Here is a 22,268-nt window from a genome sequence, read left to right as displayed (position 1 = left end):
TTTTTAGGGAAATCAGCACAGCGCACACAGCAGCTCTCGGCCCTCCTTGGCCCCTGTCATTGCCAGCCTGCAAAACCTAGTCGGCACAAAAAGAGCTTCGGATTCTTCTCAGAAAATTTCAGGTATCACATAGACACACCCCCAGCAAAACAATCCTGTTACCTAATTTTTTAAAAAAAATAGTGTTTTCAAAAAGCAGCCTTATCGTCTTTGAATAAAATGTTTTTAAGCCAAACTGTGATAGTGCACACATATAATCCTAGCTGCTCCAGAGACTAAGGCAGAAGGATGGAAAGTTGGAGGCCAGCCTGAGTTACATACCAAGTTCAGGGGCAGCCTGGGCAACTTAGGAAGACCCTGCCTCAAAACCGAAAGTGAAAAAGGACTGGGGGCATAGGCCAGTCATACTGCACTTGCTTAGCACACACAAGGCTGTGGCTTCAGTCAATCTACAGTACCACCAAGAACAAAAATGTATTAAATCTTGAGCTGGGCCACTGAAGTTTGCAAGCTGTCTGAAAGGCCTATCCTGAAGGGAGGAGAGCCCTAGAACGTCCTGTTTGGAATATGCCCTTAAGAGCACACAGATCACATGAGCAACAGAAAAGCTGGAAACAAGTGCACCAGAAAGTACTGCCATTCACAAAGAGAACATTAATAAATTCCAGGTGACTGGATGGAGGTCAGAAGTGCATATAACCCTGCAGACAAGGCAGGGACAGGGTTTTTTTTAAGCCTTTCATTGGGAGGAGCATTATCTTTGATTAAGGCAGAAAAATATGGAGTGAAGCACAAGTGGCTCATCCTCTTCCCAATCACATGTTTCAGGCAGCTGCAGCTTTTATCAGACCAGAAGACTATGCCTGTGTCTTGCAAATACAGGGCTCTCCTTTAAATCAGAGGCCGTGGCCCTTGATGACTGGACTGCCAAGCTGATGTCGGGGAATGGGGTGAAACCTGTTTGCTTTAGCATCTTCTCTTGAAAGGCCTAGAAAATGATATTTCATGAGATACTGTTATCTCCTAAATACATCATCTCTGAATTTGAATAAGTTAATGGTCTTCCTTCTCTATTTATAGGCACAGATATGGGACCAAGGACTGTTGAGATAATCAGAGTAAGTCAGTTATTTTGCTGTTTTTGACTCTGGCTTGTATTAGATTTGCACAAAATGTACATTTTGCCCCTTAATTGGGTTGTTAGTGTGTTCTTCTAAGTTACTGAAGCAAATATGTAATAGAAACAGACTTAAGAAAATAGATTAAAACACTACGATAGCCACTGTGAATTTTTTGGCAAATACTGTCCACTACAGTATATATGTGTGCGTATATGTGCAAATTTTACAAAACAGAAAGTGTTACCATGGTAGGCAGACTCTTGTAGTCTATTTTCTTCACTTTGCAAAATGAACTCTTAGCCATTGGGGGCTGGAGGCATGGCTCGAGCACTAGAGCGCCTGCCTAGCAGTCATGAAACCTTGTGTTCAAACCCCAGTACCACCAATTAAAAAAAAAAGTGGTTTTGGACAACACAATTCATATTTGTTGCATAGTATTCTATCATGTGATGTGCCTGTCATTTTCTTAATCAGCTTTCTCTTACTGAACAATTAGCATAGTTCTCAATTTTTATCTTACACAGCAAAACATCTTTATATTAACCTTTTTTTTCCTTATCATGGATAATCTCAGTGCTGTATTGGTTGACACAAAAGCACCATTCTTCCTGTGGGAACAGACAGGTCCCCCTTTTTCTGCATTGAGGAGATCCAAGGCTTGTCTGTTTTGGAGAACAACTCTGGCAAGAGAGTCTATTTGATTTTTTTAAATCAGTGTTAGCCATCTCTTGGAAAGTGTCTTTAAGGACTTTTGAGAGCTGGTGAAAGTAGAGGATAGAGAATGTTACTCTGGCTACTCAGATTCCAAGGGTGGTTGAAATGTCCAGTCTGAAGTATGCAGGTTCCTCACCAGTAGACAAGCAGGTAGATAAAGGAGGAAGTGTTGCAGAGAAAGAAAATACCCATAGTGGAGAGGCAAAAATTGCAGGTTAAGGTGGCAAGCCAAGAAAAAAGTGGGTGAAGGGTCTTTAACCCACCTGTCCCGGAAAAAATTTTGTTTTCCCAAATCATGTAGGTCCCCAAGAGGGCAGCCTCTGTGAGAGGCTGGTATTCTGCCGAAGGGGAAGCCTGTTTTTCTGGCATGTGGGAGAACCAAGTAATATCTATCTTGGTGTTTACCATGGCAGAGGAGAGGGACAGTGAGATAGGTGGTAGGTTTGGAACAGACCCTCCAGGGGACGCCCTCCAATTCAGCATAGCCCAGTTTGTGTTGATATGAGGAGGGGGAATGGTCAGTTTTTGAGATATTTGGGGGCCCAGAGAATTGCAGGGGATTTGAAAATATGCTTGCAAAACCTATCTTGACAGAGACATGTTTATTTTGTTGGTCTTTAGAGAGGGAGAAGGGCAAGAGTATACTTGCAGAGAATCTTAGAAAAATGTCCTTTGGGGGTGCTTAGAGTATGGTTGAAGTAGGAGTGAGTGAGACATGGGGGTGCTTGGGCAAACAGTCTGGTCTGGGTAGAGATGGGTTGCCAAATGGGTTGTCTGTGGGCTGAGTTTTTGTCTATGGTGTTTGGTATGTGGTTGGGGTTTTGAGTCCTTGGGACATGGTCCTCAGCAGGAGAGCAATTGCTCTCCTGGAGATTGTACAAGTGCAGCCAAAGTCTGTAGGGGAAAAGGAATTGATGCAGAGGAGGTTGTGGGAAGAGTCTGGGTAAGGTTCAGTTGAATAAGTGAGGTGTAAATTCATGGTTGAGGTAGCCCAGTCAGACAATTCTGCCAGGATTGCAGTAAGTTGTTGGGTCTGGATTAAGATACAAATCCAAAAAGCAGAGGAGAATGAAGAGTTTGTCTGCCACAGGAAAAAGTAGGTTGCGTTAATGAGAGGGTCCCAGCTTGTGGGGGTGGGGTGGATCTGTGTATGTCAAGGGAATGGCAAGAGGATAGGAAGAGCAAAATGTATAGAAAGAGATCTGAGTTGGTGTGAAGTCTTGGAAGGTGCCCTGTACACATAGTTCCTCTGTGAGGTGTTGGTGGTGGGCTAGCAACCATAAGGCCTCTACCAGGGGGTCTAAGTTCTCTGTCAGGGGTTCTGGGAGAGGGTACCAGCTGAGATCCTCAACTAAGTGGAAGAGATATTCCTGAAAGTTAAGGAGTAACAAGGTCATGGAGTATTGACATCTGATTCTGGGAGAGGCTCGGGGATCCTGGTTAGTCGCAGAGAGGTATGTTCTGTGGCATGTGTCCTAAATGACAAATATTTAGGAGGCATGGGGGAGTGGGATCAGGGATTGAGTTGGACTAAGGTATAGCTACCTTCCTTAGTCTGGAATGATGTATCCAGTGAGACGTCCCTTTACCTTAACCATGATAGGTGTAGTAAGGATTATCTGGTAGGGTCTTTTCCATTTGGGTTGCAGGGGAGAGACAGTCAGCGACCCACATCCACTCTCTGGGGTGAAGGGATAAGGGGTATGTGTTGTATGTCTCTTTGCAGCTTGGGAAGGTGTTTGTCTGCATAGTCCCTCAGGAGGTATCTGCTGAGATGCAGTGTGGGCCAGCTGTCTGTTTCTGTTTGAGGAAGGTCTCTTGATGGGGCGCCTGGTAGTGGTAAGTCATAGAGAATAAAGGGCCTACCATACATCAGTTCAAATGGGCTCAAGTTTAGGGGCTGTTGGGGAACCATTCTTAGTTTCATGAGGACGAGAGGTGAAAGTGAGAGCCAGGCCAGTTTGACTTCCAGGGAGAGTGTTCAAGTGCTGTCTTAGTAAGGCATTGGTTCACTCTGCTTTGCCTGAGGACTACAAGCAGTATGGAATATGTTAAACCCATTTAAAACCTAGCGCTTTCAGGAGTGATCTGAGGGTGTCCCCTGAGAATACTGGGTAACTACGGAATCCTGTCACGTAGTGCTGGGATCTAGTGAGACAAACAAGAGGAGAGGAATCCAGACATGGGGGAATGGTAGACTCACCCAAATGGAAGTGACCGTGTGGGATGTGGTGTCCCACAGCGGAGAGGTCCTTGCTGGGCCTGCCAGAGAGAAGTTGAAGGGATGGGGTTATGAGAAGGGCATCTATCCAGCCTGGAATGGGCTGCCACTGCCCACTGCTTCCCAGGCTGCATGGGGGACACCACTCCTGCAGGACCCAAAACCCTGTCCCAGGTTTCAGCACCAAAATGTTACGTTCAACAGCAACATAGGTTTATTTAGGAGCAAAACCTACAAAGGGGTACTCCAACCAAAGCCAGAGCCCATGCACAGCTCACAGGCTGGGACAGTTTCAGGTTAGGGAGTGCCCACCCGCTGCTCTGTGTTGGGGAAATTCTTTCAGTTAGCTATTCTGAGTGGGGAAACGTGTCGCAATTAGCTATGGCTAGGATTCCAGTTCTTCAGTTAATCTACATTCTTCCCAAACAGAATATTTGTGTGCTTCCAGGGGCCCTGGTGGCCTCTAAGATGGAGGCCTCTAAGATGGTGACGACCATGCTAACAGCAACTTTGATATTCCTGTAATGGAGAATGTGCCAGCAGTGTACACAGTTGTGGATAAATTGAGGAAGCACCATACTGAAGTTACAGCCAAATTATCCCATCAATTTCTCTTCATTCCAAGATTTTAAAACTAATAATTCTGTATTTACTTAATCATTTCAGCCTTATGGGCTTCTATTATAGGCCTGCTAATACCCACCCTGTTCTGCCCCACATAGTCAAGCAAAGACCTCATAATACAGCGCACAAGGCTGGACTATTGATGCATTCAGAAAGTATAAATTAGATACAAATGCTCAAAAACAGGGTATAAGCTACCTGTGACTGGAGAGGTCAGCATACCATTTTTCTGAATTATAAGGATGGCGTAACAGTACCGGTATTGTAATAGAGATAATCCATCATATGACCAAGGAGGGCTGTAGTGGTTTGGTTTGCTTTGCTTTGGTTTGGTTTGGGTGGGTTTTTGTTTGGTCTTGGTGCTAGGCATTGAACCCAGGCCTCATACATGCCAGGTATATCTATGTAAATTCAGAATCCCACCAAAGAACAATATCATTTTTATTTTCAACTGTCCTACATATTCTGAAGAACTTCAGAAGAAAATTGGCCATATTTTCCTGGTTCTTTGCCTGTCGACTAATTTAGGATTTTATCCTGGACCTCATGAGTTTATGAAGAGTGTTAATGTTTATGCTGTCGCAGGCAGTCAACCCGGTTAGGTGCAGAATGCAAGTTATGTCTCACCTTTTTGGGTGGAGATTCAAATCTCAGTTCAGTTCTCAAAACTTTTGCTCTGTGGGTTTGGGACTGTCACACACATTTGTAGCTTAGAATTGAGCCTGAATGCTGTGTGTTCCCAGGAAGAATTAGGGAACCCCTCTCTCTAGCTCTTTCTACTCCGCTATTCTTTCCATACTCCCAAGCCCCCAGGGACTCCTCTTCCTGGTTCCTTGGATGGGAAAGATGGAGTTTCCATCAGAATTTCAGCAGTTTTCCCCACATTTTCAGCAACTTGACTGGTGTCACCCTCAGGGCAAAGCTACCAGGAAAGAAAAGAAAACTGGGCAACATCCGCCCTGCTGTCATTGACCACCAAAGTTGAGTCTCTTTCCATTTCCAAGGCTGCGGATAGTTTTTGTCTTTCAACAAAACTTCTCAATTGTGTCAGCAGGAGGGTGAGCTTGGTACATGTATGCCAGAGTGCCAGAACTGGAAGTTGCATTTGTTCTTTCAGTGATTTTTAAATATTAACCCTGTAATACAAATGTGGGGAAAATAGGACTAGAGCCAAGTCTCTTCACCAGAGTCCAGCTCAGAAGATGTTTTGGCTGCATTTTACTTCTCTGTCAGATCCTTTCACAGTTGTGCAGCTCTTTCAGAGCCAAGCATATTTGTTCATACCCAGAAGATCATGCTACCTATGGCAATTTAATTGTCAACACCATATGAGACCATGCTTGCCAAGACTGCCTACACCAAGTGGTAGCACAGGATCTTATCCATTTACTCCTACCACCACCTTTCACTGAGCCTTTTCTATAGGCCAGGGCTGCCGGTATGCTGCCGATATTATCTTACTTATCCCTCAAACCATCACTGTAGGATGTGCACAATTCTTTCCATTTCATGCATAGAGATGGAGGCTCTAAGAGGTTAATGTCTCCACGACCCCACAGCTAACTTAGTGCTAGTGCTGAGATGTCTGACTCCAAAGATGCCATGCTTAGCTCTCAGGGAACCCTGACCTTCTGCATCATGGAGGGATTTTGTCAACAGCATCTGTGGCCCATTGTTAAATATGAAGTGTTACGTTCTCTCTTTCAGGAGCCCAGTGATGCCCTTGGAATTAGTATTGCTGGAGGAAAAGGAAGTCCCTTAGGAGATATTCCTATTTTTATCGCCATGATTCAGGCCAGTGGAGTAGCTGCACGCACACAGAAACTTAAAGTAAGGAAGGAGCGCTGGTTAAAGCATTGATGGCCTGCGGTGGGGTGGGGGAGAACTGGCAGCCACGGGTACCTTATTTAAAAGTGGAATTCCAAGAAACCATCAGAGACCCATGCTGAGGGCAAAATGCATTAGAGAAACTTTATACCTGAAATTCATTAGGTCCCTGGGCATATAAAATGTTACTGTTTGTATCAAAGCTTCTCAATAAAAGAAGAAATTGCAGCTCCTTTGCAGACCCTCCTGTACCCTTCTTAGCACCTCATTCTACCCCAAATTAGTTTTCAACTCACAGAGATTTGACCTTAGACTCTTCCCCCAACCAAAAGAATCAACATTTTTATGATTATTTTTCCTATTACCCCTTAGTCTTAACTGAGGTAGAAAAATAAAGCAGAGAATATTTGGCTTCCTCATTAGAGCTTTATTGAACAGTTAATTTGTGCACCCTACTATTATTGGCGAATGGCTGTATAAAACACCACTATTACCAAAATACAAAGTGACCTGCTGTGCCTTTTAGTAATCAAATCTGACCCCCTTCTTGTTTCTCTGATTGGTCTGTATTGGGGAAAAGCCATAAAAATTCCTCATGCTTCTAGAACAGGCATGCACAGTAGAAACACGTAATCTTTGCAATAGCCACAGATGGGGAAATATGACTCACAAAGAATTTTAAGCATTCTTCTCAAATTTAATTTTTCTTAATGATAGTGATTTTCTCCCACTTTGTACTTGCAGGTTGGAGATCGGATTGTCAGCATCAACGGGCAACCTGTGGATGGGCTATCTCACGCAGACGTGGTCAATCTGCTGAAAAACGCCTACGGGCACATTATCCTGCAGGTACTGCCGTCAGTGGGACGCGCAGCTGCGAGAGGCAGATAAGCGCGCAGAAAAGATTGAGCGTCACTGGCAGTCGGCATCACTGCCCAGTGGGGTGCCTGCTGATGTGAATTATGAAGGCTGAAAGCAAGAAATTATTATTTTTATTCAGAAATTCTTTAATGCCACCCATACAGGCAGTGGGCACGATTATATGAAAGCCTAACAAGGGTAGAAAAATTACTCTTTGCTTCACACGATAAATCAACAAGGCTTTTAGCTTCTAGTGTCCTTTTGTAAATCAAAGTTTGCAAGGCATGGGAAATGAGTTTCTTTCTTATGCCTGAGGACTGCTATTGGAATGCCCAAGTGCTGTTTCTTCCTGTCCCTTTAAAAGAAAAGAATACAGTGTGCTTTTTCCCGGAGCATAAATGGTTGCCAACACTGAAACTCTCACTGCGTAATAGTCATCAATTAAGGCAGACTATTATTGATCAACTGTGGTCCCCACGAGTATTGTCCAGAGGCATGGAAAAATATACCAGGAAGTAAAAGCAAAGCGTGCTGTTAATTACCTGTCCTTGTATTTCAGCATTTCACGCATCTTTGAGATTGACACCACGCAGAGATAGAAAGGCACATACTGACAGTGAGTTGCATTAACGAGTGTTCCAAAAGTGAAGGATTATAATTACATACTTTTTGCAGAGGTAGTATAAAATGGTTTATAGGTAAAAAGAATAAAGCCCACGGCCGGCCACTCAGATAATTCTACCCTTAAAATAAGAAGTTTGGTTTGAAAAGCAGTTGCATTTGGGAGAACTAATCTGTGGTGCTTAACTCTTAACACCAAAAAAGTGCCAAAATAGACCTTATGAAAGGTAAATGGCATTGAGCATGTCTGAAGGGAACAGTGAAAATTCTGTCAGTGGCTTCAAGGGAGTTGATATGATAGGCCAAGTATGACCAAGTGTTGAACACAAAGCCAAGCACTGTGTGGCAGGCCTCAGTTCTGCGTCCCCTCAGCCACTTGCTGTCCTCACTTTTAATGGAAACTTGCATGCATATAGCTACCTGGCATTCCTCCTCTCCTCCCACAAAGCCCTGGCTGGTTGTCTGTTGTGGTTGCTCCTCCTGCAGGTTACACTGACCCTACCCAGGGCCTCACAGTAAGTGCAACTCTTCAATCTGGAGCAGCTATTTCCCTAGAAGAGGACTTCAGATAGAACTAGGACAAGAAAAGAGGCATTCCCTTAGTAATATCTGGTATTACTGGTATTTTCATGCTATGATATTTGTTCATCTCCACCTCTCTTCACAAAGAAATAAAAAGCCACAATCTGGGGCCAGGGTCTAGCTAACCCTCCATTGAGCTTCCAATATCACCTCTTTGAATAAGAAAAAAAAAAGGTAATTTAGAAGTATTACGTTAATTAAATTTTAAAAGTACCTTAAATGAAGCTGAGTTTATACTCTGCCCTGAAGAATTAACAATGCTGTCTCTAATCTGTTAGAACTTTCTTCCCCTCCTCCTCCTCCTCCTCCTTCTTCTGTTTTGATTTTTTTGTTTGTTTTTGTTTTTGTTTTTTGAGGTAGGGCCTCAGCTATGTATGAGGCTGGCCTCAAACTCAAGATCCTACTGCCTCAGCCTCCTGAGTGCTGGGATTATAGGTGTGTGACACCATGCCCAGCTCACAGTTAACATACTTTTGAAAAAGTTCCTTACTTTCCCTATTTCTGTATTTTAAGAAGAACATAACATTTGATTTCAAACGCTCTCTTGTGTGAATCACATTAGTTGGTGTTTTTATTTTCTCACCTGTGCTATTAATAGATTAGTGGAAGGGTGGGAGAGGTGGTACACACCTGTAAGCTACAGGGGAAGTAAAAACGTAGGAGGATCACAGTCCAAGGCCAGCCTAGACAACAAAAAAGCAAGACACTATCAGAAAAACACTAAAAGCTAACAAGGAATGGGGACATGGTTTCAGTGGTAGAGCACTGGCCGAGCAAGCTTGAGTTCCTGAGTTCAATCCACAATACCACCAAAAAGAGAGAGTGCTTAGTGGAGTCCTATGAGATTCTCGAAGTTGTGATCTTCACACTTTTGGGTATGGAACATCTGTGCTGCCAAAGATTATAGACACAAAACTGAGGAAACTCGCATCCGCATCGAGTGCCTAACCGGTTGCATCATGTGTTTGTTTTAATTGAAACAATGTCATGGAGCAGTGACAGCAGTACAGTCATCAGACCTGCCTTGTCCTTAGGCAGCTGTTTTATTTTCAGGTAAGCCAGCCAAGCAGAGTGGTATGAAAGGTCAGATAACTGATTGTCCCATGTGACGCAGCCAGTGTGACTGGCCCTCATTGATTATGGTGTGAGTCTGCAGATGGCAACGTGGAGCAGGACAGCAAAGTCACAGCAGCACTTCTGAAAGCTTCTCTCCACGGTGTAGATTGCTATCTGTGGGTATAAGCAGAGGTATTTCTGCCCTTAGAGCTGGACGGCCGCTTATTGCCAGTTACAGATTGGACAACTGACATTGATCTGCCATTTTAAATACTTTGAAGTGTTCCCAATCCTGTTTGCTTCTATAATAATTTGAGAGGTTGCCTTGCTCAGTTCTTTTGTCTGTGGAATTACTGTAAATCTTCTTTGGATGAGATCAGGTAGCCCGTACTTCTAGAAACTTTTTCACCTGTTTCTGTTTTACATTTTTCATTGAGGATGTAGAAGTAATTTTTAGGAATTTTTTATTCCTAAAGGAATTTGCAGGGCTCCTTCTGGGTCCACTAAGAGACCCAGAAGCATTTTAAAGCTTTCACGAGCAAGTACATTGGCGAGGACTAAGCCAGGAGTATAGGCAGAGAGTGTTGGGTAACACGGGATGACATGGAACTTGGTAGCCATGTGGATGGAGGTGCCCAGAAGCTTAGCAGAGGACGTGTGCCTCAATGCTCAAGGAGACGTCAGTGCAGGAAACAGGGCTAATGAAAGCCATTTCTGCAGTGCTGACATCCCATCACCAGGCACATAGTTCTTAATAGGTAGTGGTTAAACAAATGAATAAAAGTTTCAAAGACAGGACACAGGTTGGAGCCAGCAGCAAGTTTCAACGTCAGAAAACAATTTTGCAATTAGGAAGACTAACAAAGGATCTATCAAATAGTACTTTGGGAAAAATTAAAAAGCAAAACAATGACAACAAAGGGTACTTTGGGGAGCCTTTTGAGGGCGTCCTCCAGAGCTCCGAAAGCTGATGTAAGAGGCCCCTGCTGGATAGAATAGTTATTAGGACAACACAGAAAAGAGGCCGGGATGTGACTGTGTGGGTTTGGCGCCCAGCACCACAAACAAAACTGGGAGGGCAGAATGAAACACTGGATTAAGGTAGGAGATTCTAAATTCAACAAGTAGGAATTGCAAACAGGAACACAAAGTAAGTAAAACTTAAAAATGAAAGAAATTTAGTTTAATTAACCCGTGAGCAGGATAAATCCAGGCGCAGAATAATACCAGCAGGACTGGAGCTGTGGCTCAAGCAGTATCGCACCTCCTACCAAGTGCAAAGCCCTGAGTTCAAACCCCAGTACTACCAAAAAATAATACTTAAATACATTTTATAATTTTGAAAAGAAAAAAATTTATACTACCTGTAAAAGAATAAGACATTCAAATAACACTCAACTTATTTTTTTTAATCAGCAATGTTTTCCTGAGAAAATTACTTTAGGACATACTCCAACAAATGAATAAAAAAGGAAGAAAGAAGCAAATGGCTGTGATGCTAAAGCACTCTAAAATCCCTTGTTGAGCTACTCAGGAGGCAGAGATCAAAGGGTTAAAAGCCAGCCTGGGGCAAATAATTCAGGAGACCCTATCATGGCAGGGAGGGAGGGGGAGGTCACAAAAAGGGCTGGTGGAATGGCTCAAGTGGCAGAGTGCCTGCCTAGCAAGCATGAGATCCTGAGTTCAAACTCCAGTGCTGCCAAAAAAAATCCCAGGTTGACAACTGGATGTAGTTAACATAGACAACAATTTGTCCAATTGAAACAGGAGGAAAAGAGGCCTTTGAGGATTATTGCCTCCATCCAGACATGGTGGCACACACGTATAATCCCAGCACTCAGGAGACTGAGACAGGAGGATCATGAGTTTGAGACCAGCCTGGTTTACATAGTGAGACCCCTCAGTGCCTCTAAATTAAAAAAGAAAAAAAAAGGACAGATTGTCTAATATGTGTAACTAGACTGAAAGTCTGAAATCAGTTAAAATGTAGGGCTAACCTAATATTAAGTATATAAAAAAATAAAATATGAGCTTATTATTAACCTTGAGGGAAATAAATTTATACAATAAAAAAGGAAACAATTATAGTATAATGGTCAGTGTGGATAAACATTTATATGAACATTTTAAGTCATAACCCCTTCTTTTGAATTTTTGTTGCTGTTTTGTTATTGTTGTTTTTCTTTTTTGAGATAGGGTCTCACTGTGTAGCCCAAGCTAACTTCAAACTCATGATCTTGCGCCTGACTCAGCCTCCCCAGTACTGGGATTACAGCTGTGTGCCCAGCTAAACATTATACCACACTCATCTAAACTAGGTATACCAGTCATAGTGTAACCAGACTCCAAAGCCAAACAGGGCCTGTTTCTGGGGGGGGGGTCCCACAGAACCAGGGTTCAGCCATTTGCCAAAATCAAACAGAAGGCAAGTGTTGGTGAATGCAGGAAGGAAATTTATTCTCAGAGTGGCCACACCAAGAAGACAGAACTAAAGACTGTCTTCAGAGTTCTACAGTAGTGTTGGGATATACAGGAAGGGACTAAAGGCCAGAGTGGAGAGGGTTCCATAGCTAGCAGGCCAGGTCCCATTCTGGTTGATCGTTAAGCCTGGGGGACTGGTCATACTGGATCTTCTCTATGTCTGGGAGGTAGTTGCTGGGGGCAATTTTGACTGACCACACAGGATGTTTATCTTATGAGACCTGTGATCCTGAAATCCAAGAGGAAGAACAAGTCAGAAAGGCAAAACGGAGGCAGTTAGGGCAATGGCTGGTGTGGAACAGGATGTTGTGAAAGCTGGTGCTGCTTTTACATAATCTGTTGATTATGATGTCTCTGCAAATCATGAAAATAGCTGAGCTGCTCTTGTCCTGGTGCCTTCAGCCTTAAAGGAGGAGTCCCAGATAAACACACCTTACATGATCGACAGGTCTATGTGCAGAGTTGAGCAGGAATCTGATCCAGAATTTAAGGTAACAAAAGGGACAGAGGCAAAATGAAGGCAGGGGCGCCAAGCTGTGTCCTGCTGTAGTTACCCTTCAGGCATCTCCGCCCAAGTGAAGAGTCAGTGCTTTTGCAAAAGCAGGCTCTAGTTCCCGTTAAAACAAGACAGAGGTAACCAAACATTATGGTGCAGGAATGACTAGGAGCATGGGGGATTGTGGTGTTTTAGAGGAAGGTAAATGAATTAAATCCTTATTTTCCACACAGGATGTGATTAGATATCAAAAATGTAAAAATCAAGAAATAAAACTAAAATTGAGATATATAGTAATCTGGAACCAAATATTAGAAGAAACATCTAAAATGGTGGCAAGTGATTTTAGGGAGAATCTGTAATAGGGAGAGGAGCAGGGATTCTTTTTCATTATTATAGAATAATTTTGACTTTAAAAAAATTATATGCTGTACAATGAAGTTCATTTTTAAAATTGTAATAGAATGAACAGTAGTTGGAACTTGTTAAAACTACGCTGATGATGTGTACCTGTAATCACAGGCACTAGGGAGGCTAAGGCAAGAAGGTAGAGTTTGAGGCCAGCCTGCACTACATAGCAAGTTCCTGTCTAAAAAAAAAAAGTTGAAGAGAACAAGAACAAAAAAAATAGAAAGAAGTAGAACTTAAATATATAAAAGTTTAGAGCTAGAGATGTATCAGGAAGATCGTGGTTTGAAGCCAGCCTAGGCAAATAGTCACAAGACCCAACATTAAAATGGCTGGAGGCGTGGCTCAAGTGGTAGAGCATCTGCCTAGCAAGCATGAGGCCCTGAGTTCAAACCCCAGTACCACTAAAAAAAAAATAAATTTTCATCACTTGGGAGGTGGAGGAAGGAGGATCAGGAGTTTGAGGCCAGCTTTGGCTACATAGCAAGACTGAAAAAAACACAAGGGCTGGAGTTAGTAGAGCACTTGCCTAATATGGATTCAATCTCCAGAACCAGAAAAAAAAATGCAAAATAGCTTCTGGGCGTGGTTGCTCAAGCCTGTAATTCTAACTACTCATGAGTTGGAGATTAGGAAGATCTTGGTTTAAGGCCAGCCTGGGCAAAAAGTTCATGAGACCTCATCTCAGCCAATAGCTGGACATGGTGGTGGTATGCCTGTCATTCCAGTTAGGCAAAGAAGCACAAATAGGAGAGTCTCAGTCCAGGCCAGCCGGGGAATAAATTGAGACCCTATCTCAGAAATAGCCAATGTAAAAAGTGTTGGATGAGTGGCTCAAGTGGTAGAGCACCCGCCTAGCAAGCAACAGGCCTGAGTTCAAACCTCAGTACCCGCAAAAACAAAAATTCAAAATAGCATACAGGCATATTGTTTAGCTTATTCCTCTAGACTACTGTGTCTTTGGAGGCAGTGAGAGTGTTGAACTTTTTTTTATCATGTACTGTGCTTTTTAATTTTTATCACGTGTACACATAAAAGATCCTGGAATAAAAAAGTAGAAAAGAAACTAGAGTCAAGAGTACAAATCCAGTGTGGCATGGAAGTACACACTTGCAATCCCAGCACTCAGAATGCTGAGGGAGGAAGATTGGGAGTTTGAGGCCAGTTTGGGCTGCATAGGGAGTGTCTCCTGTCTCAAAAAGAAAAGGAGACCCAGCTCAAGTGGTAACATGCTGTAGAAACACCTAGAGGGCCGGGTACACAGGATTGCTGGGTCTGCCCAGAGCTGCAGGTGCTAAAGGACTGCTGTGAGGTCCAGGCCTTTGCATTTCTTCTCAGGAGCTCCAGGTTTTAAGGGTGCTGCTTGTTCAGGTCTACACCTGAGATTGCTGGAATGGAGTGATATGTAGAGATGAATAAGGTTTCCATACATTATTCTCTGTCTAGATCACACATCTCACCCCACTCTTATCTCTCTCTCTAAATCTTGTGAAATCCCACTTTTAGAAACTCTCCAACCAAGAATAGGGAGTGCTTGGGCATCTGTTTCCCCAAAGCTGGGACGCTGTGCCTCCAGCTCCGGCCCAGCCCAGGGCAGATGCCTAGGAAATGTTACTCACGTTTGAGTGGCTTGATCAACTTGAAGTACATGATCCATAAAGAAGGAATTAGGGGGCTGACAATATAAGAGGTATAGCTCAATGGTAGAGTGCTTGCCTGAGCATAGGAGAGGCCCTGGAGTCCTCTATGTCACCAGGGGAGGGGAGGGAAGGGAAGAGACACTCAAGACACATGTGAATACAGTTACTCTGTAATTGGGGTAGGATGTGGCATGGACATGAAATGATTTTAAAGCTCCTCAGGTGATTCTAGTATGGGGGGAGAGGTTGTGGAGAAGAGGAAAGAACAGCAAAAGAAAGAGCAGGAAAAAGACAAAGACCTAAAGAATTGAAGGTGAAATGAAAACCTAGTATAAGAGCTGTTAGGAGGCCCGAGTGTCAGAAAGTTGTGAGCTGAAACCTCTTGCTTGAAGTCTAAGGTGTGTCTCTACAACAGGCATCATAGCTCCTTTCTTGCACAGTTGCTCTGAGGCCTGAATGGGGTGTGGTGTAAAGTGTTTAGTAGACAGCATCTTGCAAATCGTAGACACTAAGTGGTATCTTACTTCCATTATAATAACATAGGCTTGAAGTTCAAGGGTGCAAAAATCTCTTTTAAAATTCTGGAAACTGGGTTGGGGTTGTAGCTCAGTGATAAGTGTTTGACTACCAAGCAGCCTTGAGTCCAATCTCCAGCACTGCAAAAAAAAAAAAATCCTGGTAACTGCCAGCAGCTGTGGTGGTGCCCACCTGTGATCCCAGCACTCAGGAGGCTGAGGATCGTGAGTTTGAGTTTGAGGACAGCCTTGGATACACAAAGCAAAATCCTGTCTCAAAAAAAAAAAATCCTGGAGTGGTTTTTCCAGGCGACATTTGGGGTGACTGCCACTAGATGGCAGTGTCTAGCAGTCAGTTTGTCCTTTCTGCATTTTACTCCAACTTCTCAACACTGGAGCATTAGATTTTTTAAGACAGATAAGAATCAGGGTGTCATCGAGGCCAGTGTCACTAGAGTTAAATAAAAATTTTAGGCAGCTGTGCCTCCTACTTCACTAAATTAATCAAAAGCCAGTCATTTGCTTTCCTGACCTGTAATGTCCCCCACATTAAGATGCCACCTTCCAGGCAGGCACTGGCAGCTCATGTCTGTAATCCTGGCTACTCAGAAGGCAGAGATCAGGAGTGTCAAGCCAGCCCAGGCAAATAGTTGTCAAGACCCTATCTCAAAAAACCCCATCACAAATAAAGGCCTGGTGGAGTGGCTCAAGGTGTAGGCCCTGAGTTCAAACCCCAGTACCACAGGAAAAAAAAAAAAAAAAAGCCAACTCTGCACCTGAGGGTCTGGGAGCCAGGCTGGGTCTGAATGCTGAGGCTTGCATTTTATAAATTGAGGGCTCATCCTGTTCCTGCACAGGATTAAAAGCTCCTGAAAGCTCTCAGCAAGGAGCAAGCTTTTGTGAATTGTAACAGCTCATTTATCTGGAAACTATTGTGGCTTCTCAGTTCTCTAAGACATAATCCCACAAACCTGTGTTCAAGGGAAGGCACTCATCCTAGGGTCCATGCAATAAAAACGTGTACTTTATTATGCAAGTAGAAAGTTTATTGAAGTGCAGTGTTCTATACAGTTCCAGTTGACTAGTTTTGCTCTTGGCCTGTTATTAAAGGCCACAGTAGCCAGAGCACAAGGGAATGGTAGCAGACGAAGTACTTTCCTGAAGGGAATGGTTTGAGAGACAGACACAGTTGACGGAATTGCAGGTTAAAGGGGAAACCCTATTGGAGAGAGAAGAGCAAGGAGGAGGAAACACAGACAGAGGGGGAAACACAGACTGAGGGGGGTAAGCACTGGGAGGGGGGAACACGGACTGAGGAGAGTGTGCTGTGGGGGGGGGGAACACAGACTGAGGAGGGAGGGAACTGGGAGGGGGGAACACAGACTGAGGAAGAAGAGCACTGGGAGGGGGGAACATGCTGACTGGTTCTTCCACTGGTGCAAATGTCTCTGCCTGTCCCTTAGCGGGGGAGGACAAGGCTTCTACTCCATCCTTTAGAGGGATCTCCTCCTTGGGTGGGTGCATCTCCTCCTCCTCCTTGGGTGGGTCTCCTCCTCCTCCTTAGGGGAGCAGTTCTCCTCTTCCTTCCTGTTGGTGGCCTCCTCCCCCCGGGGAGTCTCTGTGTCTCCCTTCAGGCCACTGGTCTGCTGTGTCAGGTGGGTAGCTGGTAACAATAATAAACGATAATAGTAACAAAGGCTGAGGAGGGTGTGGGAAGCAGAGTTCTTTCATTAAACGTCTGGTGAGAATTGAAAACGACAAGCACTTGGCAAACGAGGAGTTCTGCACATCTGGCATGGGCACACCCATCAGCCTGCAGTTCAAAGCTGAGTGACCCACCTTCACCACTCTGGCATGTCTCCAGCAGCACCATGCCGAGTAAGGAGATGCACACGGAACAGACCTTCTGGGTTTTACCCCATTAATGTTTGAAGGGCTGCTGTTCAGAACGTCAGCCACCCTGCCTGCCCTCTGGGTCTGGGAGAATGAGAGTAAAGGTTGCTGGTCTGCATCATGCAACCGGCCAGACCACATATCTTAGGATGTGTGGAGCCTAGGATGCAGCCCCACCCACGACAGGGACCCCCACAGCTCTTGAACTACACTTCAGGCTGAAGAGACATTAATACCCACAGTCTAATTAAGGGTAGCTAAGTCCCTCTTTCCTCCCCAGGAGGACCGCATCTTCTCTCCTCTCTACTGTCTCTTCTCTCCTCTCTCCACTTTGACCTGCATTGTCCATATCTGCCACCTACACCAGATGACATCTACTACAAGTTTATCACACTGCAGGGAACATTTGCTTCCCCATGGTTTCCCTGAGTCCCATCCCTGTTCTCAGAACTTCACAGATAATTGATAATAGGAAGTTCAAGATAAACTTTAAAAAAAAAAAAAAAAGAAGAAGGAAAAAAGCATGGTGTGGTGGTGCATACCTGTAATCGCAACACAGGGGAGGCTAAGACAAGAGGTTGAGAGTTCAAGGCTAGTCTGGCTACATGAGACCCTATCTCAAAAAAATTAAATGAAATTTTTTTTAAACGAGGCCACTTCCTGTCAGCCTATTTCCTTCCTCCCCTTCCCCAGAGCACCCAGAGGCTCCCGCCTCACCTCCAAGTCCTTCAGTCCCTGGTGTTGATAGAGAGGAGCACTGCAGAGGCAGGGCTGAGCTGGACTCAGAGTGAACTTGTATACCACTGACCACACCCTTGGGAGGTCAGATCCTTCCCTTTGACCAGCAGAGCCCCAGAGGAGGTTTAACTGCTGTCCGTCAAATGACTCACCAATCAACTCTTAGGACAAAGGAGGTTGATGCAGATGTCTGAGGGCTATAAAGTCATTCTGAGGGTGACAAATCTGTGCTCTCCCGGTCTTTGCAAAAGACCAAAAGATTAAGCTATTCTTCTTATTTCCCATACAGCCCATTGGGTTCCAATCCTACCAAACCCTCAGGAGCTGGAGAGCTCCAAGAGATGCTGGGTGGGTCTCTAGGATTTAAAATCTATCATCCATGGTCAAGGGGTCCTTTTTATTTCATAGCTGGGAGGGCAGCAAGAGAACTTTAGGTTTGGGAGGGATGTCAGTTTTTCTCTTAGACACAGAGTGCTGTAGAAGTAGTTTTGTATTTTCCAGCTAGATGATAAAATTTGAGTTTTACCCAAATAGACTATTTGATGAGTATGACTGGACAGTGGCTAAGGATTCCTACTGTAACTGCTGGAAATAACTGACTCTGTGCCCACTGAACTCAGGACTTCTTCCCTCAACGCCAGGTGATGGCTTCATACCACATGTGGCTAAGCACACAGGAGTCGGGGTGGACATGTGGCTCGAGTGGTAGAGCACCTGCCAAGCAAGTATGAGGCCCTGAATTTAAACCCCATTACCTCCAAACAAGAAAACAGAGTACAAGATTCCAGGCAGCACCTGTAGCCCTGGCAGAAGGCTTGTGTTGTGTGCAGAGGCCCTGGATTTGATCCTCAGCATGAGAAAGAAAAAAGCAGGCATTCTAGGATGAAATATAGCTTTGGATTTGAATCCTGGCGTCATCCTTTACCACCTCTGTGACCCTGGGAGAGTTACTTGACCTCTCTGCCTCTGTAATAATAATGGTGCCTGCCTCCATAGAGACTCAGCAGAGTGTCTAGCATAAAGCACTCAGTTTATATTCAGTGATGGTGGTACTGTCACATGTTGAATAAATCAACAAGTAAAGGAAGAAGTGGGGTGCCATCAAATCTTGGCATTTGGAGATACCTTAGAAAACAATGTTTCAGTGACTGACCTTCTTCCTCAGCCCCATAAGGGATGTGTCATGACCATACACATCCAACTTCCCTTTCAGCACATCCTGGATTGAGTCCCTATTTAAATGCTTGCTTTGACAGGATCTTAACATTCTAACGGTGCCATTCCATACTGTTACCAGAGTTAGGGCAAAATTCCAGGGTCCCAATGGACTAGGCTCAGCCAACCGGTCTCAAAGCCAGTCAGCCAGACAAATGGTGATGAAGGCATAAAAGGAGCTTTATTATCAGTGTGATCACACACTGATAATAAAACATAAATAATCAGAACAAAAGTCTGATGACCTAAAACCTGTCTTCCAAGTACTTACGGCAGCCTTAGTGTTATATAGGAAAGAGAAACAAAGTCAAGATCGGGGTTTCCAAAGTAGCAGTCCATGTCGTGTTGTTCTGGCTGTTTCTGGTTGATCGTAACCTCAGCCATTATCTCAGAATCAGCTATGTTGGTGCCAAGAAGACTTCTGTTGCTTGGTGGGTAGTTTAGGTCCTTTGTCTTAAGATGTTCATCAATCAGGCCTGTTGTTCCTGGGATCTAAGTTAACCATAGGGGAGACTCAGGAAAGCTCAAAAGGAAGGAAATGAAACTAGCCGAGTCAGAAACAAGGCAGATAGGAGTGGAAAAGAGATGGATGGGATTAGAGAGGCGGGCTGGGGGTGGCCTTTATGTCCTTGGAATTTTATCCCAAGTACAAGGAGAAACTGCTGAGAGGTTTTAGGCAACGGAGCACCATTATCCACCTTACATTTGAAAAGTTAACTGAGGACTGTGCAAGAAAGATTGGAAAATGAGAGCCTTTCTTTTTTTGTTTTTGTTTTTGTATTTTTTGCAGTACGGGGGCTTGAACTCAGAACCTACACCTCAAGCCACTCCACCAGCACTTTTTTGTGAAGGGTTTTTCCAAGATGGGGTCTGTGAACTGTTTCCCCAGGTTGGCTTCAAACCTGGATCCTGATCTCTGCCTCCTGAGTAGCTAGGATTATAGGCGGCGCCCGGCTGTGCCTTTGTTCTTGATGGTGGATTGGATTATGGCCACCTGTAGATAAAAAGCAGACAGATAGGAGAAGGGTTTTGGAGGTAGAACTGGAGGACTTGGTAGTAGTTTGCTATGGCAGGTAGGAGTGGGAGGTACCAGGTGGCTATTCAGGGTGAGCACCTGGCTAGCAGCCTATCGTCCTTCCCAACTGAACAGATGCCAGCCACAACCAAGTTTGCAGTATTACAATCCTAGTGGATTTCTAATGGGGAAGCTGGGGGTGCCATTCACCAAGAAAAGGAAAACTGAAGGGGCTGGGTTGATGGATCAAGGGTTTGAATTTTGAGCTCGTTCCAATGGCTCATGTCTGTCATCCTAGATACTTGGGAGAAATCAGGAGGATCATGGTTTAAAGCCAACCTGGGCAAATAGTTCGCCAAACCCTGTCTTGAAAACACCCAACATAAAAAAGGCTGGTGGAACATGAGGTCCCAACTCAAGCCTGTAATCCTGGCTACTTGAGAGGCTGAAATATGGAGGATCTCCATCCAAGGCAAAATGGATTTGCGATGTGGCTCAAGTGGTAGAGCGCCTGCTTTGTAAGCGCAAAGCCCTGAGTTCAAACCTCACACACCAAAAGGAAAAAAAGAAAAAGAAAAGCGTTTTGATTTTGTGGTGTTGGTTTTCACAAGCCTTGAGACAGCATAATGTAAATCTTGAACTGGCAATTGAATAGAGCAGACTAAACTGCGTTGTCAGTACATAATTGGAATTTAACGCCATGAGAGAGTTATATGCTGTCACTTGAGTCTGTGGGCTCATGACTGAGCCATGGGGGTGGGGGCAAACAGAAAAATAGCACAGAGGTAGGAAAGCAGACTCCAACAGCCAGAATACAGCTGAAGAGAGTGGGTCGTGGAATTTTGGACTCGTGATCAAGATCCATCATTTGCACGTGGAAGTATCTCCCCCAGGGGAAGATCTTCCCAACTATATTCTGACTCATCTGAGGCGAGCCTGCTGCCTTTCTTCTTTACTCAACAAATGCAGCTGTTTAGCAGTTAGGCAACTGTGCCCTCTGTTGGTCTATTCTGAAACTGCAGTGAACATTACAGCCCTGAATATATCCTCTGTCGTTAGGCAGAGGATGGTTGCTTCTGTGTTGAACACAGACTTTTTTCCTTGCGTTATTCCCTGAACAATACAGATAACAACTTGTTTGCATTGTAGTAGGCATATAAGTAATCAGAGATGGTTTAAAGTATATACAGAAGGGTGTCATAGGTTGTATGCAGGACTGGAGTTGTGGCTCAAGCACTGAAAGGGTAGAGCCCTGAGTTCAAATCCCAGTTCCGTGGAAAAAAAAAAAAGAATTCACTATTCTTAGCTATGAAGTTTCCCTGTTAAAGCCCAAATACCTAAAATAACTTTTTTGGGCTGGTGGAGTGGCTCAAGTGATAGAGCTCCTGCCTAGCAAACTTGAGGCCCTGAGTTCATCCCCAATACCAACGACAACAGCAACAAAATATCCTGACATAGGTTGTATGCAAATGTTAGGCCACTTTATCTAAGGGACTTGAGAATCCGTGGATTCTCCATGGATACTAAGGAATAATTGTATCACCAGAAGCAGACCATTGGTCAGAAGCAGTAGTAACCAAAGAGCTCTTGAGAAAGAGACTTTGGTAATTAGTTGAGGTGGGAGACAACTCCAGAAGAAGGAAGCAAAGTCAGGCTTTTGTTATTCCAACTTAATAGGTGAGGAAGCCAAAACTGTAGTGTGAAGTGGCAGAAACTGAATGCTGGAATTCCACCAGTGTCCTCGTATAGGCTCTCAGAGCTATACTATATTTCTTCTGAATGCTTTAGAATGTTATTTGCAGAATACTAATGCAAAGTGAATGGTTTTTAAATCTTTATTTTAGAATTATGATGCGTTGTTTGCTATGAGGGGATTTCTCTGTGATAATGCCATATATGCATACAGTGTACTTTGAACAAGTTCACCCCCATTATGTTTCATTCTCCTCCTCTGTCTCCCCCGCTTTTTCAAACAGTGTTTGGTGGGTCTCGTTAATGCTGTGTGTGTGTGTGATATCTCAGAGCTCTTCACCTCGCAATATCTTTTCCTTTCCCTCCTCTCCCGCTGGCCCCCAACCAGGCCATCCCCATATACATTCATGTCCCGTTACTGTTATTGTCATTGTAAAGTGACAGTTTAAATGTTATTATTCTACTGTCCCTTGGTTTAGGACCATCTAAAAGTCAAATCTCAGAGTCAGAGATACTCATCCATTCTTTCATTCACCAGTTATCTACTG

At 44.1% G+C, this 22,268-nt stretch overlaps 1 protein-coding gene and 1 long non-coding RNA gene across 22 annotated transcripts in view; one reads left to right on the top strand and one right to left on the bottom strand.

Moving 5' to 3' along the window:
• The window catches only part of Patj (PATJ crumbs cell polarity complex component), a 353,456-nt gene that overhangs the window by 313,017 nt on the left and 18,171 nt on the right, over positions 1 to 22,268 (top strand). For all 20 annotated transcript variants that reach the window (XR_012449877.1, XR_012449876.1, XM_074079945.1 and 17 more), the window contains 4 exons: positions 8 to 122; positions 1,081 to 1,118; positions 6,388 to 6,510; positions 7,252 to 7,356. Coding sequence is in view for 18 of the 20 variants with exons in the window: in XM_074079945.1 (XP_073936046.1) it covers positions 8 to 122; positions 1,081 to 1,118; positions 6,388 to 6,510; positions 7,252 to 7,356 (381 nt within the window). In the remaining 2 variants the exon portion in view is untranslated. The remainder of the gene's footprint in view (positions 1 to 7; positions 123 to 1,080; positions 1,119 to 6,387; positions 6,511 to 7,251; positions 7,357 to 22,268) is intronic.
• Positions 16,194 to 22,268, bottom strand: part of LOC141424925 (uncharacterized) — a 53,917-nt gene continuing 47,842 nt past the window's right edge. For both annotated transcript variants that reach the window (XR_012449878.1, XR_012449879.1), the window contains 2 exons: positions 17,778 to 20,007; positions 16,194 to 16,830 (listed from right to left, as the gene is read on the bottom strand). This is a non-coding gene — a long non-coding RNA (uncharacterized lncRNA). The remainder of the gene's footprint in view (positions 16,831 to 17,777; positions 20,008 to 22,268) is intronic.

Source organism: Castor canadensis, chromosome 7 (genome assembly GCF_047511655.1).
Source record: "Castor canadensis chromosome 7, mCasCan1.hap1v2, whole genome shotgun sequence".
Classification (NCBI taxonomy): Eukaryota; Metazoa; Chordata; class Mammalia; order Rodentia; family Castoridae; genus Castor; species Castor canadensis.
Note: the sequence above shows the minus strand (reverse complement) of the source record. Positions and strands in the feature narration are given on the sequence as shown.